Source organism: Parasteatoda tepidariorum, chromosome 5, assembly GCF_982258835.1.
Source record: "Parasteatoda tepidariorum strain Cologne lab strain chromosome 5, Ptep-v5.0, whole genome shotgun sequence".
Classification (NCBI taxonomy): Eukaryota; Metazoa; Arthropoda; class Arachnida; order Araneae; family Theridiidae; genus Parasteatoda; species Parasteatoda tepidariorum.
The window spans coordinates 113,429,376-113,447,231 of NC_141759.1; the positions used below are offsets into that span (position 1 = coordinate 113,429,376).

The window sequence follows — 17,856 nt, forward strand, 5'->3', positions numbered from 1 at the left end:
ATTGGTTAAAAAGTAATTTTAATTTTTTATTGTGGCTAAGTGTATGTATATATATATATATATATATATATATATATATGTGTGTGTGTGTGTTTATATATAAAATAATCACTTAGAATCTACTTTTTATCTCTTATGCTTTTCATTCTGTTTTTATTCTGTAGGCAAAGACCTAACATCGACTGTCTTGTCAAGTATCAAAGATGTATTACATTTACAACATGTATCCTATGAAGATGCGGGATTGTACGAATGTATAGCTTTTAATAATGTAGAATATAATATTAGCACTAATTTTTCCATCATTTTACGCGGTATGTTGCTTTTCCTATCTATCTATATAAGTTGTATTCATAATCAAATCATTGTATTTCATGTTAATTTTCACTAAACGGTTAATTATATTAACGTGATTAGCACAGAGGCGTATACATATGTAATTAATTTACTCTTTAAGAAAAATAACCTAATTTCTCATGGGATTCTTTCAATCATTGCAGTAATCAAAATGTTTCATATTTTTGCCATTGTGTGGCGCTGCAATACCTTCATCCGTGCATCAACAAGCCATGTTGGAAAGAACGCTGCCTACTTTAACGATATTACAAATGATGTTTTGAACTCACAATTATTACAAACCGAGATTTAAATTACGTAAGAATGAAGATTTCGGCATTCGTTGTGTGGTTACTCGTAATCAGCTGCTCAACTTATACGAAGGCGGAAGGTAAGTTTCATTATTATACCAAATTTGTGAAACTGTTAACACATATATTATCTAAGACAAAAGTGTATATAGAATATCTTCAATGTTTTAGCTTGTTACTTTTACATAAATAGTTACTCCATGTAGAATTAACTCACACTTTTTTTGAAAATGTCACATGTATTTAAATATTTGTATTTATTTATTCTGATAACGTATTAGAAATATATATAGAGAATGTTTTAAACAAATTGCAACCTTTTCATAACTTATTTTTAAATTGTCATTATTCATAGTATTTTTAATAACATTAATTGATTGTTGTCTTAATAAACTGCGACTTATAAAATTCACGTGAGCACGTTTTTAAGAAAAAACCTTTATTCCTATATTTTTGTTGTTAGAAATAGTAATAGTTGTAAGTTGTAAAGTTGTAATAATCGCTTAAAATCATACATTTCAGTTCATTAAAATCATACATGCATTCAGTTTTATCAGACGTTATAAATAGTAATTGATTTAAACAATACATTTCAGAATAAACTGTGCCTCAGTTGTAATAAATATTAATAAATGAAAAATCATATATTTTATTGAGAATTGAACCCCTTTTTTATTTATAGTAATTGCTTAAAATTGTACATTTGATTCAGAATTGTATCCATTGTTATCATTAATAGTTGGTGAAAACTACTATTTTCTATTTAAATTATGCCCCAGTTATTAGAAATAGTAATAATTGAAATATCATACATTTCAATGAGAATTTAGGCGTAGGTGTTATTAAATTGTAATTGTTGAAAGCATCATCGATTTCAGTGGCAATTAAGCCTTAGTTGTTATAAATAATAATTTATTTAAATTGCAAAATTGTGTCCCAGTTGTAATAAATAGTAATTGATTTAAATTATAAAATTGTGCCCAGTTGTAATTAATAGTAATAGTTGAAAAATCATAAATTTCAGTCAGAATTGAACCCTGCTTGTTATAAATAGTAATTGCTTAAAATCATGCATTTCAGTCATAGTTTTACCAGCTGTTATAAATGTAAATTGCTAAAAATTATTCAATTCTGTTTAAATTGTACCCAAGTTGTTATAAATGGTTATAACTGAAATATCTAGGTGTTTTTTAAATAGTAATAGTTGAAAACATCGTCCATTTCAGTGAGAATTGAGCCCTTTCACTTCATGCGGAGGTACAGAGTGGGCGAGAAGGCGCAGGTGACTTGTTTTGTTTCAACTGTTGCCGATGCCGATGTGATACAATTCCGTTGGATAAAAGATGGCGTGGGCATCGCATCAGAGACATTATCAGGAGTGCGATTAAAAAGCAGTAATGATTACTCTATTCTGATCATCAATCCCGTCACTCCGCATCACTCAGGAAATTACACATGTACTGTCTCTGACGGAAGCAGTGAGGACAGCTACACGGCCCAGCTCAACATAGAAGGTGAGTCTTCCTTCTTTTTATTTATTTTTTACCATAAGAATTTGCATACAGTAACATACTAAAGAAAAATATGTTAAATATATTCGAAAATGTAACATTAAAAAAGGAATTACAAAAGTTTAGCCGAATCAGAGCACTAAAGCAGCATGAGCATCTTCTAAGCATCTTCATATTTCATTTTATAACCGTCATTGAACATTCTACCCAATTTAGACTTTACGGCTACTAATGTTAAACTCCGTAGCCTTGTCATTTTGAACCGAATCCAGAAGACAAAAGAACTCCTGGATCAGATATTGGGAAAAAGTTGCCTTCTTGGAGCACTTTTTTAATAAAGCTAGCCAGCACTTGCGTTACATGGAGAGGAAAACCACGAGAGCCATACACGATTAGCTTGATGACAAAAGGACTCTAACCTATGATCCGTCTTCCACTGAGAATATTTTACGTTAGTGCTGTGGTCGGTGCTAGCCGGGTGCGAAATTCGTATAGGCCAGCCATCGGTGGGATTCGAACACGGTTCATCTCATCTATCCCTTGAGCCATCACGGCTCAGCATAAGAATATAAATTGGCATACAGTAACATACTACAGTCGAACCACGTTGTAGCAAAATCGGCTGAACTATCATAATTATTTCATGCTAACCGAATTTCGTCATCATGAAAACAATTTATCACGTACTATTAATACATGTTATGTATTACATTAATGCATGCAAAAAATACTATTATGAACCAAACAAATTAAAATAAGCTTTAAAGTTATAACTACTTTAATTAAACTATTTTATTTATTTGTCCATCTGCAACTTCTAGCAAAGGAAGAAAATAAATTGCGATAGCATTCCTCAAAATAAAGTATGGGGATTTTATTCACATGCCTATTATCTGTGCAGTGTCCAGTAGTTTCCTTTCATGTTAAGTGATAATCAGCTTGAAAATTTCATGTTAAACATGCAAAATACAACGATAATTGTTTGAAGACTCACGTGAGCAAACATGTCTCGTGTAAAGTGATATTTCATGTTCAGCGGTTTCGCATTAGTGAGGTTCAACTGTCAATAAAAATGTTAAATGCATTCGAAAATGTATCATTAATAAAGGAATTACAAAATCTAAGCCTAACTTGGGAGAGCACTAAATCAGCATAAGCCTAAAATTTGTCTTCAAATATATTTATAAAAATTAGAGAATTAATTAAATAGAAATAGGAAAATAATAGAAACATGAATTCAATGCATGACTTTATCAGGGGACGCCATGTATGTGGGAACTTTTCTGTAAATAACTTTAAAGAAGAAAAAAAGCGAGTTAGTGGTGCCCCAAAGTCTCATTTGGAAATTACATAAAAATAGAAGAAATTCGCATTCAATACTTGAAAGGCAAAACAATCTGTAGGAAGTAAAAATCTTATGATATTCTTATTGTTTTATTGTTGAAATCTTACTGCATCTATAATTCATTCATGTTTCTTTTATTTCATTTTTATAATTGAGATTAATTCTCTATTTTTATAAATTTACAAATTGGCACGTTTGCAACTGATGAATGTTAAAAGTGATTAGGAAATAAATTGTTTATATGAACTGTTAAATTAAAAAGATGTTTGTATCAAATGTAATATGCTTTGTCTTTAATATTGGTATTAAATGTCTTTAATATATAAACGTAGATTTTTAATTTTAATGATTGTTTCTTTTTCGTTCATATTAACGTATGTAACGTTAAATATTCTTAAATAAGTAGAATATTTTGTTTAAAATGCGTTTTGATTTTTAAACAGGAATGCATTATGAATTACTTTGGTAAATAATGCGAATGATTTTAGATAAATAGTTTAGGAGTTTTACTGTTGCAAACAAATAATTAAACTATAACATTAAGAAAAATAATTCATTCACTCATTGGTTTGATTAAGATTAAATTTAGAATGCATATTTAAAAAGTAGAATTGTATTTATTTTCGTTGAAATTACAGTTTAGATTTTATAAATTCTTTGCACGTTAGCACTTGTATTAGTCTTTTCCGTATTTATTGTTTTTTTATTGTTATTGTTTCTTATTGTTATTGTTTTGTTTCTTTTTTTTTTGTATTAGTTAACAGTTCGCATCAAATGTTTGTTGAGTAAAATCGCACTAAATTTCAAAGATATATTTATCCAAACCACAACAGTCAAGATTTCAAAAAAAAAGAGTAATTTAAATAAAAATAACGGTTTAAAAAAAATAATATATCTAAATCATAACACATTTTTTGTTTAAACTATTTAAGAGGTTTTCTTATTTATTTCTCTTTAGTAATTTTTACAAAATCCCTTAGACTATAGATCCAACATTATTTTATGTTAACGGTAAAAGGAATGAAAATACATGTTTTATTTTTATTTCACTTTTCAGCTCCCCCCGAGTGGCTAGAAGAATCAAAAAATGTAACTGCAACTCTCGGATCCACTGTAACTGTGCAGTGTCTGTCGACAGGGCATCCAGTACCACTTGTAAAACTGTACAAATATGCAGGTTTAAGGAATAAAACTCCAGTTTCACTGTTTGTATTTTTTGTAAATTAACCACGAGTGCTGATTTATTTTCTTCTCCTTGTATGTGTTGTGTAGGGTCTGGTTCAAAAAAGGAATTATTCGAATCTGTCAATGGTACTTTTGTGCTCATACTGAGTGACCCAGACTACGAAGGTGTATACAGCTGTGAAGCAAATAATGGTATCGAAAATACTATTCGAAAAGATTTCGCAATAAATATTGAAGGTGAGTTTATGACAACGAACCTGTGAACTGCCTTTGCACATACAAACCAAATGACACAAATTTATACAGAGAAAGTTTACAATATATAAGTGTACCGTCAACATTTTACCTTCTTATAAATGTTTTTTTTTTTCATTCCGTTTAATTTGCTCGTGTATCTTATGTAATTGAATGTAATGATACATTTGTGAAATTTTGTGTTAGTTTCTACTTTGAAACCTTGCCAATATGTGGCGCTGTACGTTCTGTCCATCGAAAATAAATGACGCCATATTCTGCTTGAACAGCATTCGAGGAACAGCTCAACCTCACTCTTGAATTAAACTGTAATGCCGCCGCTGTTTCCTTTCAATTAGAATGTTCTCCATGTCTGAAAGACACCTTGGTTTCACTCTTATTGAAAAGTTATTCTTCCTCCTATTGATGACGGTAATGCATATAAAATCTGAAGGTAAGCATTATTTATTTGCAGACTTTTCTATTTTATCATTTCAATGCGCTCGATCCAATTGAAATATAATATTATTGGCTTGTTGTTCTGTGTGTTAGAACTTTAAAAATATTTGTCAGCATGCATTGACTATTATAACAATTTCTCTGAATGTTTTTAATTGCAATGTTTAAAAATACTTGGACTTATGCATACGTCTTAAATGCTTATTTGTGAGTGGCAATTATTGAATAAATTATAAAAATGAATCGAAAAGAATCATGTGAGAAAAAGTTCTGAAAATATAAGAATCCTTTTCTTTTTTTTTAAACGCAATTATCAAGTACGAATGTGTTGATCCTGATAATTTTGACTATTATTTCGAAATTTTAAATGTTAGCTAAAACAAATGTTCCTAATAAGAAATATATAAACATTTGTATTAAAATTTTCAAAATAAAAAACATCTTTCAGCGAAGAGCTGCTTTAATCATCTAAAAATTATAAAATAAAATATTTGATAATTTGTCCTTTTTAAATTTATAAGAAATTTATATTTTCGTAAAACGCTTCACCGAACTTATCATTTAAAAAAAATTATTTTAGACATTAAGACATGATCTGGAAGAAAAAGAATTATTAATGTGTGTATACTAAGTTAGTTTAATGCATTAAAAAATGCAAATTGATTTGAAAATAAGCTTTACTGCTAAAAGAAATTCTTTAAAGTCCAATTCATGTTATTAAAAACCAATCTAAAGTAACCAATCTGTAGCTTATTATTACAGTCGACGTAAAATTTATGCGCAAATGCATTTTCGTTTAAATTATTTTAATATTGTCAATTGACAGCGAAATAATAAAACAAAATTTGAAAATATTCGTTCTTCAACTGATTTTTATTTTTTATTTTTTTCGATTTTATTCTTCACGTTCTCTAACTCATGAATAAATAGAAAATGTTTAAAGCATAATTTTTTATAATTTATTACACCAATCACAATTTTTTTAAAAAAAATTATTCTTTTTAATATTTATTCTACTCAACTTTTTAAGAACTGAAGTTTAGCATCATTGAAAAAAAGTTCACTAAAGTCATGTGAATAAGTTTGAATTTATTTGATAAAAATATCCTTTAGAAAGAATGCATCTTAAGAACTCAAGCAAATTAACGATTCATAAACTGCAAATTATAGTTTATGTATCGATTTGTATGCCAATTGCGTAAAATTTTGTATTTTAATAATGTCTCTACAGAAAATTGTATTTCATTAAATTATTATTCCGAATATTATTCTATTAATACTATAAGATTGCCTTAATTTTTTCTTAGTTTTTCATTTAATTCACTTTTAATATCCTATTTATATTTGTATTACCTATTTATATATCATATATTTATATATCCTATTATATATTCTATTTATATTCTATCTATATTTATATTTTGATATCCTATTTATATTTATATGCATCTTAAATTGAAGTTGGTAAAGCAATCTGAAAGTTCCAAATAAATAGGCAATCTCGCAAACATTCTTGTAAACTTTAAAAATATTGAAGGAAAAAAAAGCTGGAAGAAGAAAGATGAGTCTAAAAGGGTATCTTAGAGGAATTAGATTTCGTCAGAAATCACTAAATATTAAGTAGAATTTAGTTTAATATGATATGTAATTTGTGGTCTTGACTAGAAATTTCGATAGTTAAAATGCACAGGAAGTTATACTTGAAATATATAATGAAATTAACATAATAAACTTAAACATTTATAACTTTAAAGACCCACCGTAGGATGAAGGTCACGCTGTTTTTAAATCAAAAATACTCCATGATATCTCAGATTGAACATCTTAATATTTAGTAATTACCACTAAAAACTTAATTTCTACACCCCGATATGGGCCATGTCTGAGATTTAAAAGGTTTTCATAGATTTATAGTTTTGTGATTTAGTTGCATTTTTAGTGTTTAGAAAAATATTTTACGCTTTTTTTTTTTAACAATGCATACCGCAGTTCTGAAACCTTTTATGTTTAATATGCCCAAATGTTTAAAAAAATAGTTTTTTAATCAAATTTCCGTAAAAAATAATATAGCTTTACTTATTTTTTTTCTCTTAGGTTAATCATCTTAAGTTGAACTTGGTAAAGCAACTTGAAAGTTTTAGATAAATATATAATCTTGCAAACATTCTTGTAAACTTTAAGGACTGAAGAAAAAAGAATATAAATAGAAGTTGAGAATAATCAAATAAAGACTGCCATATCTTAAGAAAATTAGATTTTGTTAGATAAAAATTAGATTTAAGGGAATTTAGTTTAATATCACATTGAAGACAATGTCCTGATAGTTTCCATAGTTAAAATGCACAGAAAGTTATATTCTAATTATTTAATGAAACTAACTTATTAAACTCTATTTTACCATTTAAATAATGACCTACTGCAGATGAGTCACCCTGTTTTTAAATAAAGTGAAATATATGATAGATTGAGCATCTCAATAATTAATAAATTCCGTAAATTTAATTTCTATTGTCATATATGGGACATTTCTTAGATTTATAACTTTAGATTTTCTTAGGTTGATAATTTTTGAGTAGCACTGTCTGTGTTCGAAATATTTTATTACTTTTTTCAATTGAAACACATTTTATGATATTATATACCACAGTTCTGAGACCTTTTATGATGTTTGAAAAATTAATTTTTTTAGCAAAATTTCCATAAAAAATATTTCTTTTAAGGTGTTCCCAGAATTCAATCCTTTCAATTTCCATCACATGTCAAGGCCGGAAGGAAGATAACCATTGCTTGTTCTTTAGAATTGACGTCTGGTACTCCTCCTTCCTTTCGGTGGCTCAAGAATGGTCAAGAAATTCGAAACTCTGCCGAACTGAAAATAAAGAATGACGCCGAATTTTCAGTTCTGATTTTTGAGCCCGTGAGTGACAACAGTACCGGAAATTATTCCTGTATAGCTCGTAATAATTATGGAGAAGATAGCCACACAGCTTTCCTCCAAGTAGAAGGTAAGTTTTTTTTTTCCCTTCTAAGTTGTGGCTATAAATTTTCAGAGTTGATCTTATAACTCCCGAAATTTATTATGTGAATCACATTAAGCCTTTAATATGCTTCGAAGTAATCTCCAACTTTTCATAATGAGCCGCGATGACTCAGGGGATGCAGCGCCCGCCTTCATAGAGCGTTCTTGAGTTGAACCGGGTTCGAATCCCAGCGATGGCTGGTCGATACGAATTCCTCACCCGGCTCATATCGACCGCAGTGCTGATGTAAAATATCCTCAGTAATAGGCAGATCATGGGTTAGAGTTCCCAAAATTGGATCGGCTGTTCACACAGCGACGTATATAAAATAAAAAAAAACCTTTCATAATAGTCCCGCAGTGGACTGATCATAAATACACGTTTTCGAGCAGAACGCGGAAATCAAGCATCACTCTCTGCTGTCAGTAAGCGGGTGGGTAAGCACTTTGATCAGCCTGCGTAGGGACTGAGGGTGCGCAGCATTGGTTCTCGTTAAACTGTTCTACCGTAGGGTGCTCGACTTCGCGAGCAGGTCATCGAGCTACCAAAGCAGGGAAGTCATCCCCTCTTCAGACGATCGAAATTGTAATGGCATGTCTTCAGATCGTCCTCAGGGATGATTCCCTGACAGTCGCCAATAGCCCAATGTGTAATTCTAGTGCGACATAAACAAAATATCTACTTACCTTTTATAATACACTTCTGTTCTCGACTGAAGTCAAGTTTTTTTTCAAATCTCTTCATTCTTAAACTTTGTTCAGTGTTTAACGAATTTTTCAGTCTCGCAAACAAAAAATATCTGCTTGAGATTTATTCGATGAATAAATATATTGAAAAGTAAATAAATAAGTAAATAAATAGTAAATAAGTAAGTATTGAAAGTATATTAAATAATACATCTCAATAACGACCGATGTGGAAAAAAATTCCATAACAAACAAGGTAAAAGTATGTCGAAGACATCAGGGAAACATCGAATTGAAACTGCATCCGGAAGGAGAATTTTAAAAAAGAAATTCTGCAACTTTCAGAGGACGCTATACTGTGGGAGAAACCCCTCAAGGCAAATTTTATTTTACACCCAATGGTACTTTGAAATTTAGAAAAAATTTAATTCCGGAAGACCATGAAGTTTCAAAAGCAAAAAACCTCAAAGTGCGAGTAAATTATGACAGGATTATAGTTCGTCTAAAATAAGAACTCCCCTAGCCATTCGTCTGGACCCGTTGCGGTGACTATGATATCAAGGTATAACTATTTGAAGTAGTGGTGTGAGGTCACTGTTTAGGACAGGTTTGGACTCTGGTCGGCGAGAGAAAGGGAATCTTTTTTCTCCGGTTTATTGTGTTAACCATGGAGTGAAGAAAAAGCTGCCCTCCCTGAAATGAACTATTCTTGTTTCCATAGCAGCAGACGGTCTCATACTTTGTGGTGGTGGGAGTTTTTATCATAGACAAACTATAGTTAGGAATCCGCAGTGGGGAAATTATCCTGCCATAGTTTGTTTGTCTATATTTTAAAAACATATCTTTCAGCGTTTAAAACTTCTTCGCTTACTCTATGTTTACCTGCACTTAATTTTCTTTTCTAATTTAAAAAATACCCATATAGGTGAAATAGAATTTGCCATGTAAAATTTCGCTCGTGGTATAACGTCCTTTAATAGCTGAGTACAGAATTGTTTCGAAACATATTAAATGAGTAAACTATGATCCTTAAGTCAAGCTAATATCTTCATCAAATGTTCTCTCTTTGCCATCAGGTCCTCCCAAATGGTTGCAAAAGCCCCTGAATGTGACAACTCGTGTGGGTGAAAGAGTTATTCTGGGATGTGAAGCATCTGGGCATCCCAAGCCACGCATCATTTGGACAAAATGTAAGTCTTTAAAAATTGTCCCATTATATTAGGAATATGAAATTTGTGAGTTACCGCAAATGAAAAACTGAATATTAAATATTTATTTTCAAAAATATTACAAAACACTAAATTAAGGAAAAAGTCAAAACTCTTGATGGTTTACGTTGGTTTCAGTGCGATTCATAATAGTCCATTTGATGGTCACCCTCATCCAACATTTCAATTATGCATTCATAGTTTTTGATTGATGCCAACATAGTTTTTGATATGCCATTCCATCGTTCCTAGATGGAAAATTCTACTTAAATATTCTATGATGGTTAACCAACGAGAAAAGTTTTGAATCTCATGGACCAAAAACCAGTGATGATTCGTTCTGGTTCCAACTATACATTTCCATGGTGGTTTAATGGGAATTATTGTTGGTTCAGCAGGAATATACCATCAAAACAATTTGTTTGTTTTTTTAATGTTGGTCTATCAGAAATCAGTCTGAATATCGAATTCCTACATTGGGATGATGGTGGTTCCTGATCGTTACAACATTTCATTTTTAAGAAACTATGATGAAAATTTCTGGCGGTTCAACATGAATAAACCATCACAACAAGTTGCTATTCTAATGTTGGGCCATCATGAATCAGTCCGAATTCCTACATTGAGGTAATGGTTACTTATGTTGGTTACCATCAAAAATGTAATTTTTCATGATGAAATTATTGATGGTTATTATGTTGGTCAATCAATGGAAAACCATCAAAAATTTTGACTTTGGTACAAAGTTTCTTTCTTCTATTACAGTTCTTCTTGTAGTTGACCCTTTTGTTACAGACAGACATCGAATCTGTCATGTCAATAAATAATTTAGCAAAATAATTCATAGCTTTTTTTATTTGTTATACTTTTGTGCTTTTTTTAATTTAGTTATTTTAATTAGCTTCCATGGTTTTCAAAGTTATTTAATTATTCGTAGATTGCAACTTGTTACTATCTCTATTTTTGTTTTAAATTACGTATAGTTCAAAAATGCTTTGTTTTATATACATTGAATTTTTGGGATAGTCAAAATGTGTTTAAATTTCTTTAAATTATTGCATATCTTAAAAATGCTTCTGTTTATGTGTATGTAATTTTTTAGTTCGATTTTACACAGTATGACATGTTACAGCATGCCCGGGGACCCAAACAGTTACAGAGCCTTCGAAAAATAGTTTGAAATTTAGAAAACGAGGGGGAAAACTCTTAACTCTACGAGGGGCAGGAAATTTTCTTAGAAATAAAACAATATTGTTGTCGAAATCGTTTTAGTTTGGCTCTGGCAGCACAATTTATTTAAATGAATTTTTATATTATTTTAGCATAGAAAATCACCACCCTTCAAAAAGTTAATAGATTATATTCCAAATTATCACTTTTTTCTTTTTGTTTAGATATGACTGACGATGTGAAGAAGTCTGTGGACACATCAATGTGGAATGAGAGCGTCTTACACATTCCCTCAGTCGGAGTCGAACATATCGGACATTATGAGTGTCAGGCTGATAATCAAATATTAAAACTAATCGAAAATATTCATATTAAGGTCATTGGTAAGACGACCAAGACGTTCTACCTTTCTGGATATTTTTTATTACAAAGAATCTCACAATATGATATGTCATTACACAATATCTCTCATCGATGTTGTAACTTGAATATTTTAAATGTTGTGCTTTCATGATATGTCAAATAGTTCTTTATTTTGTCAATATGTGGCGCTCATTTACCGTAACACATTGAGTGGCAACGCTTAGGGGTAGCTCTCTCGACAAATGCTTTCATTATATGAGAGTATGCATTTGTAAGCAAAAATACTGTCGGAGTCTACGAAACTCGAAATTCATCGAATAACATAACATATTTTTTTGTTTGCCTAAATATGTAAAGAAAGAAGCTTAAGAGAGAGATCTACACGATGCTAGCTGATGATGTACTCCGACGACGAAGTCTTTCGAAAACATATATTTCGATTTTATTGTCTTGTTCGATGATTTTCTCAATGCAAGGTAAGTCTAATTTCATTTGATCATTATTGAATGATAAAAAGTGTTTGTGATTTGCAGATGTTATTTCTCTTTATATCATGATATGCATATTGTCAAAAGCATATCACGATTTATAGAGAAATAACAGATTCTTTTCGCTAAGTGTCTTTTTTTTATTATTATTAATTTGTAATGTAGTGTAAGTTAGCGTAGGTAGTGGTAATAATTTTTAAAAATATCTTAAATTATGACTTAAAGTTATTATGAATAAATGTTATTGTGAAATTCAATTTATCTGATTTCAATTTCAATTAAGAATTATTGTTCCATTTTTTTGGAAGTTACCATGAATAAATGTAGTTGAGAACTTCAATTCATCTGATTATAATTCCAGTTAAGATTTATTATTCCATTTTTTAGAAGAATAAGTTACTTAATTTTTTATTTAGCTTCATCTGTGGTAATCCAGAAGTTTCATTTTGAAGAAGGTATTCAGGTTGGGGATAAGACGTCAGTACTCTGTACAGCCAAATCGAGTTCAAATATAATATCTTATTCGTGGCAGAAAGATGGAGAGCCGCTCTCAGAAAATGATGAGTTTAAATTCCGAATGGACGAAGAATTTTCAGTTCTGACTATAAAAAGCGTGAAGACAAATCACTCTGGCAATTACACTTGCATCGCAACCAACCAACAACAGCACTTTGATAGATACACAGCAGAGTTGATAGTAAAAGGTATTTTTTTTTAATTTATTTAACTATCTTTTGTCATCCAAGTTTACATTTATATGAAATCCGCATTTTTTTCTTTTGATTTAGAGTGAGCAATAATGTTTTTATAAGCTGGATTTTTATCTCAAAATCAAATATAGCTGTAACAAATCGAACTATATTAAAGAAAGTTCTTTTTTTTATTTTATTTAAAAACACATTTATTTGACAAACTTATGAACCTTAAATTCAAAACAGAAACCATTCTCATCATAAACAAACATCAACTCTCTGATATTCCATAAATTGACTCATGCTTTAATTTTTAATTTATCTCTTTATATGTTTTGTTTTTATTCATGCTTTTGTTAGCCAAGTATTTTCAAGACTTTATAACTCAAAATTAAAATAATATGCAACATACTAACTAAAAACTCATAATTAAATATAACTATTTATTAATTCATGAGAACAAATAAAAAAAAATTATTCTGCTACTAAATATAACTTGTTACTGCTTAATTTATTTTAAAAACAATATGATAATATTGAATAATTTTAATAGCGTAATATATTATTTTATTATTATAATTTACATGCAAACAAGAGATTGTCTGAATGTTGTAACAATATATATTAATGTATAGCTCATGTTAAAAGTTATAAAATACAATCTTAAAAACTGTATTGAAGTTTAACTTACTTCTTAAATGTATTTTACTAATATTTTCAGTCTATATTTTTTCTATGATACTTTTAACACAGTTATAATTTTTTGTAATTTATTTATAGTTATATATTTAGCATTAAAATAGGGACAAAACCAAAAATTCGAATATTAAAAATATTTTTTGTGTATGAAAATTGCAAGCAAGAATCTTGGGTAACAATTTCTTAATCTTTCTTAAAAGAGCTTGTTGAAGAACAATTTTACTGTATTTTTTTTCTTTGTAAAAATACAAAAACTCTTACAATTAATATACTTTAAACATTGCTTTCATGTTTGAAAATAACTATAACTTGCTTACATAATGTTATAATTGTTTAAAAAAAATTACAAATTCAATGGTTGACTGTATATTTCTGTAAAATATTTATTACTACTTCATTTTCTACTTTTTATGACTATAAAACAAATGCTATTCCTGAAAACTTTTTCTTTATTTACTTATTTTTGAAAATAAAAAACTGTTTGTGAGACCATGAGAAAAAATTATATTGAACGCTAGATTGGAGAAATAGCAGATGTCTAACTATTTAAAAACAAAACTGCAAAAAATTAGTGGAAAGAAACCATGACTATAATAAGTTTAAACAAATGATATCATAATAATGGTTATATATAAATAATTTTAAATTAAATAAACTGCTCATAACGTATAAATGAAATCACTAAGAATGTTATGAACTTATTAATAACTTTTTTTATTCTTTTTAATTAATCATGAAGCAAGTTACTGCGAAATATGGCTTTATATCACATTGCATTTTTCCTATTTCATACTAATACCATAACAGGTATAGAAAAAATCTAACAAACATAAAAGAAAATTATAGATTGAAGAGTAAAAATGTGTCTTTAAAAAACGAAAAATAAACGATGTTCCATTTTATGTTTTTTAAAACAAATACTATATTCTCAAGCAAAAAGTGTGCAAATAGTTTTCTACAAAATAATTGATTATCATGCAAACCTCAATGACTTGGATAGTTTATCACCAGAAAAACTTATACTCACTCAAACGTACTCAACTCTCTTAAGTCATAATGTCTCTAAATAGGCTTGACCATCACCAACTCTGTTTAGTATTTACAATTAGCTAAATTAAGCAATAAAATTGAAAGAGTTTAGAATTATAGAGCACTAAGGGACAGCAATTTTTAAACTGGTTATGTCTTATGTGCATTGAAAAGTATTTTACTGATATTGACTTTAATAGTTTGGCGAAATAATTCGTACCTTTTCAATTTTCTATCTGTTATACCCCTATGTTTCTTAAATTGTTTTCATTAGCTTCTTGATTTTTAAAATTATTTTATTATGTGAGGATTGCAACTGGTTAATATCTCAATTAATTTTTTTTAAAAAGGAAAAAGAATTATGTATAGTTTAAAATGCTTAATTTTATGTGCATTGAATTTTTAGGGGTAATAAAAATTTGTTTAAGTTTATTAAAATTATTGCATATCTTAACAATCTTGCATATCTTAAAATTATTGCATATCTTTATTTTATGTATGTGAAGTCTTTTTAGTTAGCTTTTTAAACAGCATGTTATAGGGACCCAAAACATTTCTCTGCTATTAGGACGACCCTTTCTCTTCTGTTGATATACGTTTTTATTTCACAGCTCCACCCAAGTGGCTCATTGAACCGGAAAATGCTACAGTTTTAGTCGGCTCATCCCATTCATTTCGTTGTTCTGCTCATGGATTTCCTACTCCACAAATGACATGGATCAAAGGTCACTCCCTTTAATTTTTTTTATTCAATATATGCATCGCTAATTACAATTGAAGCTGTCAATGTTCCCAGGGGGTATGTAACATTTTTACAAAAATAAGTATTTTGTTGGTTTTGGAATATCAATCACCTATTAACAAATACAGAGTAATTTTCTTGACTACATTAAGAAGAGAATCCAATAATTTAGAAGCAATTAAAATAATCTATCCCCAATTGACAAAGTGTTTTGCTTTTTCACGAAAGTGCAAATATTTAACATACCTCCTTTTAACATTCACCGTTTCAATTATGATTATTAAGAAATTAAGATCTGTAGTCACCATTTAACTTGTTTTTTCCTATTATTAATAATAATGCTATTGTTATTAGAATCTATAAAATATCCGAAAAGTAAGGAAAGGTCAAATATCTTGATAAATTTGCATCAATTCCAAAAACTTAACGAAAAAATATAAGGTTGCAAATATTTTAAAAAGATCGATTCAATAAATGCAAACTCGATCTCCAAACTACACTTACTTTGACCATTTTAAAAAATTAAGAAAATATTTATTTAAAACTGAATGTATAATAATTAGTAAAAACACGTTTCAGAAAATGAAAATTTTTACTAAATAATATGGCATGCATTATACCCATTCGAAAAAAAGAGATCATTTAGTGATGCACAGCCTGCGACCATCTGGAGCTTATAAATTAATTATTGTGAATTGTATTGTGTATAAATTATTGTGAAAAATAAAAAATAATTTTTTAAAAATGTTTTTTTAGTTTTAAATAAATTCAAATAATTAAAAGTATTTAATTTTTTGCAAAAATGTTATTAGGCTTACTGTTATTCTGCAAATATGTTATTAGGCTTACCTAAAAAGCTTGTGCACCCCTCATAAATGATATGTCTTTAATGTTAACGTATTTCAACGTTTACAAATTTTAATGTCGATGTGTTTAATTCCTCAACAGCTTAATTAATTCTAAAAAGTATATTGTAAACTTTTTTAAATTAGTTTAATTACAGGAGTAAAATTATTCTTTATTGCAGGCAGAGAAGAAGGGATGAAAGGAGAGATCCTCAATTTTGATCACATTCAGAGTTCTGATGATGGAACATATGTCTGCGAAGCAAATAACGGTGTTTCACCTCCCCTCAAGAAGTTGGTAGTATTGAGAGTGCGTGGTACGATGTCATTCATTATTATTATTCTTTAAAGACGACGGTCACTGCTCTAACGGTTACTGTACTCTACTCCGGGTTGTGGGTTCGAATCCCACCGTAGGCATGGATGTCACTTTCTCTCCCTCTCTCTGTTTTATGTCCTTTCATCTGTGCGTGAATGTAACCCGCCCTGTAAACGGGTTTGTTGTTGTATGACGTGGGAGACGTTACTCCATCGCCATGGCTTAGCCGCAATTTTCCACTGGGTAATAAGAGATTCTGCCCTTTCTGGTGCCAAAGGGAAATAAACCCAAATGCCCGACACTTAAAAAAAAAATTATTTTTTTAAGCAAAATAAATATATTCTAATCAATGGTTTTTTTTCTTAAAAAAATATTGATGCGTATGTATAGGTCTCAATAAGTGTCATTGCATTTAAGTTGAATCTGAGAATGCTTCCTAATTGCATCTTGGAAGCTGGCAATATATTCCTGAGATTATATTGGCTTGTTCTAGACTGTATTATTTTCTCATCGCACTAGAACACGCACATCAATTCAAAATTGAAATTTTTAGAAATAATCAAAAGGTTCCTTCAACGTGTGATGTGACGAGCTCGTACTTTGAATTGAAGGAACCTTGAAAAAGAAATACAGTGATCAGATTCCTTACTCTAGGAAAGTTTTGAAGGACGGTCATTTTAAAGAAACGAAATAGTTAAATAGTTAATTTTATACATTCAATCGTATGTTTTCTTTAGCACATCTGTCATATATAGAATACATCTGTCTTTAATACATCTGCCATATGCATGTTTTCTTTATACATCTGTCATATATACTAGAAGGACGGTCCGTTTAAAGTAAAAAAAATATTTTAAATATTTTTTATAAATGTAATCGTATGTTTCCTTCATACATCTGTCATATATAGAAATTTTTGTACGACGCGATATCTTGGACAGTTAAATAACACTTAACTGACTATATAAACTTTTAATGCTGTCTCATAAAATTAAATTTGAACTTTATCATGTAATATTTCTGTATTGTGGTTGCATAATCTATCAATGTTATACTAACGTGATACTGTGATGTATTAAAAAAAACGTTCATATTTTTTTACTGAACATTCGCTAAAATTGTTATTCAATTCAAACTTTGTAGAAATAGCCATTTAACTCAGCTGGACTCTCAAATTCAGCGATTTCGAATTAAAATGAGATATTTTGTATTTA

At 29.3% G+C, this 17,856-nt stretch overlaps 3 protein-coding genes across 3 annotated transcripts in view; all 3 read left to right on the forward strand.

Moving 5' to 3' along the window:
* The first annotated feature begins 541 nt into the window (after nucleotides 1-541).
* LOC147810019 (opioid-binding protein/cell adhesion molecule-like) lies at nucleotides 542-4,866 on the forward strand. The gene is made up of 3 exons (XM_087164849.1): nucleotides 542-727; nucleotides 1,874-2,161; nucleotides 4,561-4,866. Exons 1-3 carry the CDS (start codon nucleotides 661-663, stop codon nucleotides 4,728-4,730), a joined length of 525 nt encoding a protein of 174 aa, XP_087020975.1. The 5' UTR covers nucleotides 542-660; the 3' UTR covers nucleotides 4,731-4,866.
* A 347-nt stretch (nucleotides 4,867-5,213) lies between these two features.
* Nucleotides 5,214-17,856, forward strand: part of LOC107445852 (cell adhesion molecule Dscam1) — a 50,303-nt gene continuing 37,660 nt past the window's right edge. Inside the window, exons 1-6 of the mRNA XM_087162966.1 lie at nucleotides 5,214-5,376; nucleotides 8,102-8,386; nucleotides 10,164-10,277; nucleotides 11,690-11,848; nucleotides 15,348-15,461; nucleotides 16,506-16,640. Coding sequence (XP_087019092.1) covers nucleotides 5,283-5,376; nucleotides 8,102-8,386; nucleotides 10,164-10,277; nucleotides 11,690-11,848; nucleotides 15,348-15,461; nucleotides 16,506-16,640 — 901 coding nt within the window. The 5' untranslated portion in view covers nucleotides 5,214-5,282. The remainder of the gene's footprint in view (nucleotides 5,377-8,101; nucleotides 8,387-10,163; nucleotides 10,278-11,689; nucleotides 11,849-15,347; nucleotides 15,462-16,505; nucleotides 16,641-17,856) is intronic.
* LOC147810020 (cell adhesion molecule Dscam2-like) lies at nucleotides 12,082-13,156 on the forward strand. The gene is made up of 2 exons (XM_087164851.1): nucleotides 12,082-12,304; nucleotides 12,733-13,156. The coding sequence occupies exons 1-2, from the start codon at nucleotides 12,214-12,216 to the stop codon at nucleotides 13,032-13,034; spliced, it is 393 nt and encodes a 130-aa protein (XP_087020977.1). The 5' UTR covers nucleotides 12,082-12,213; the 3' UTR covers nucleotides 13,035-13,156.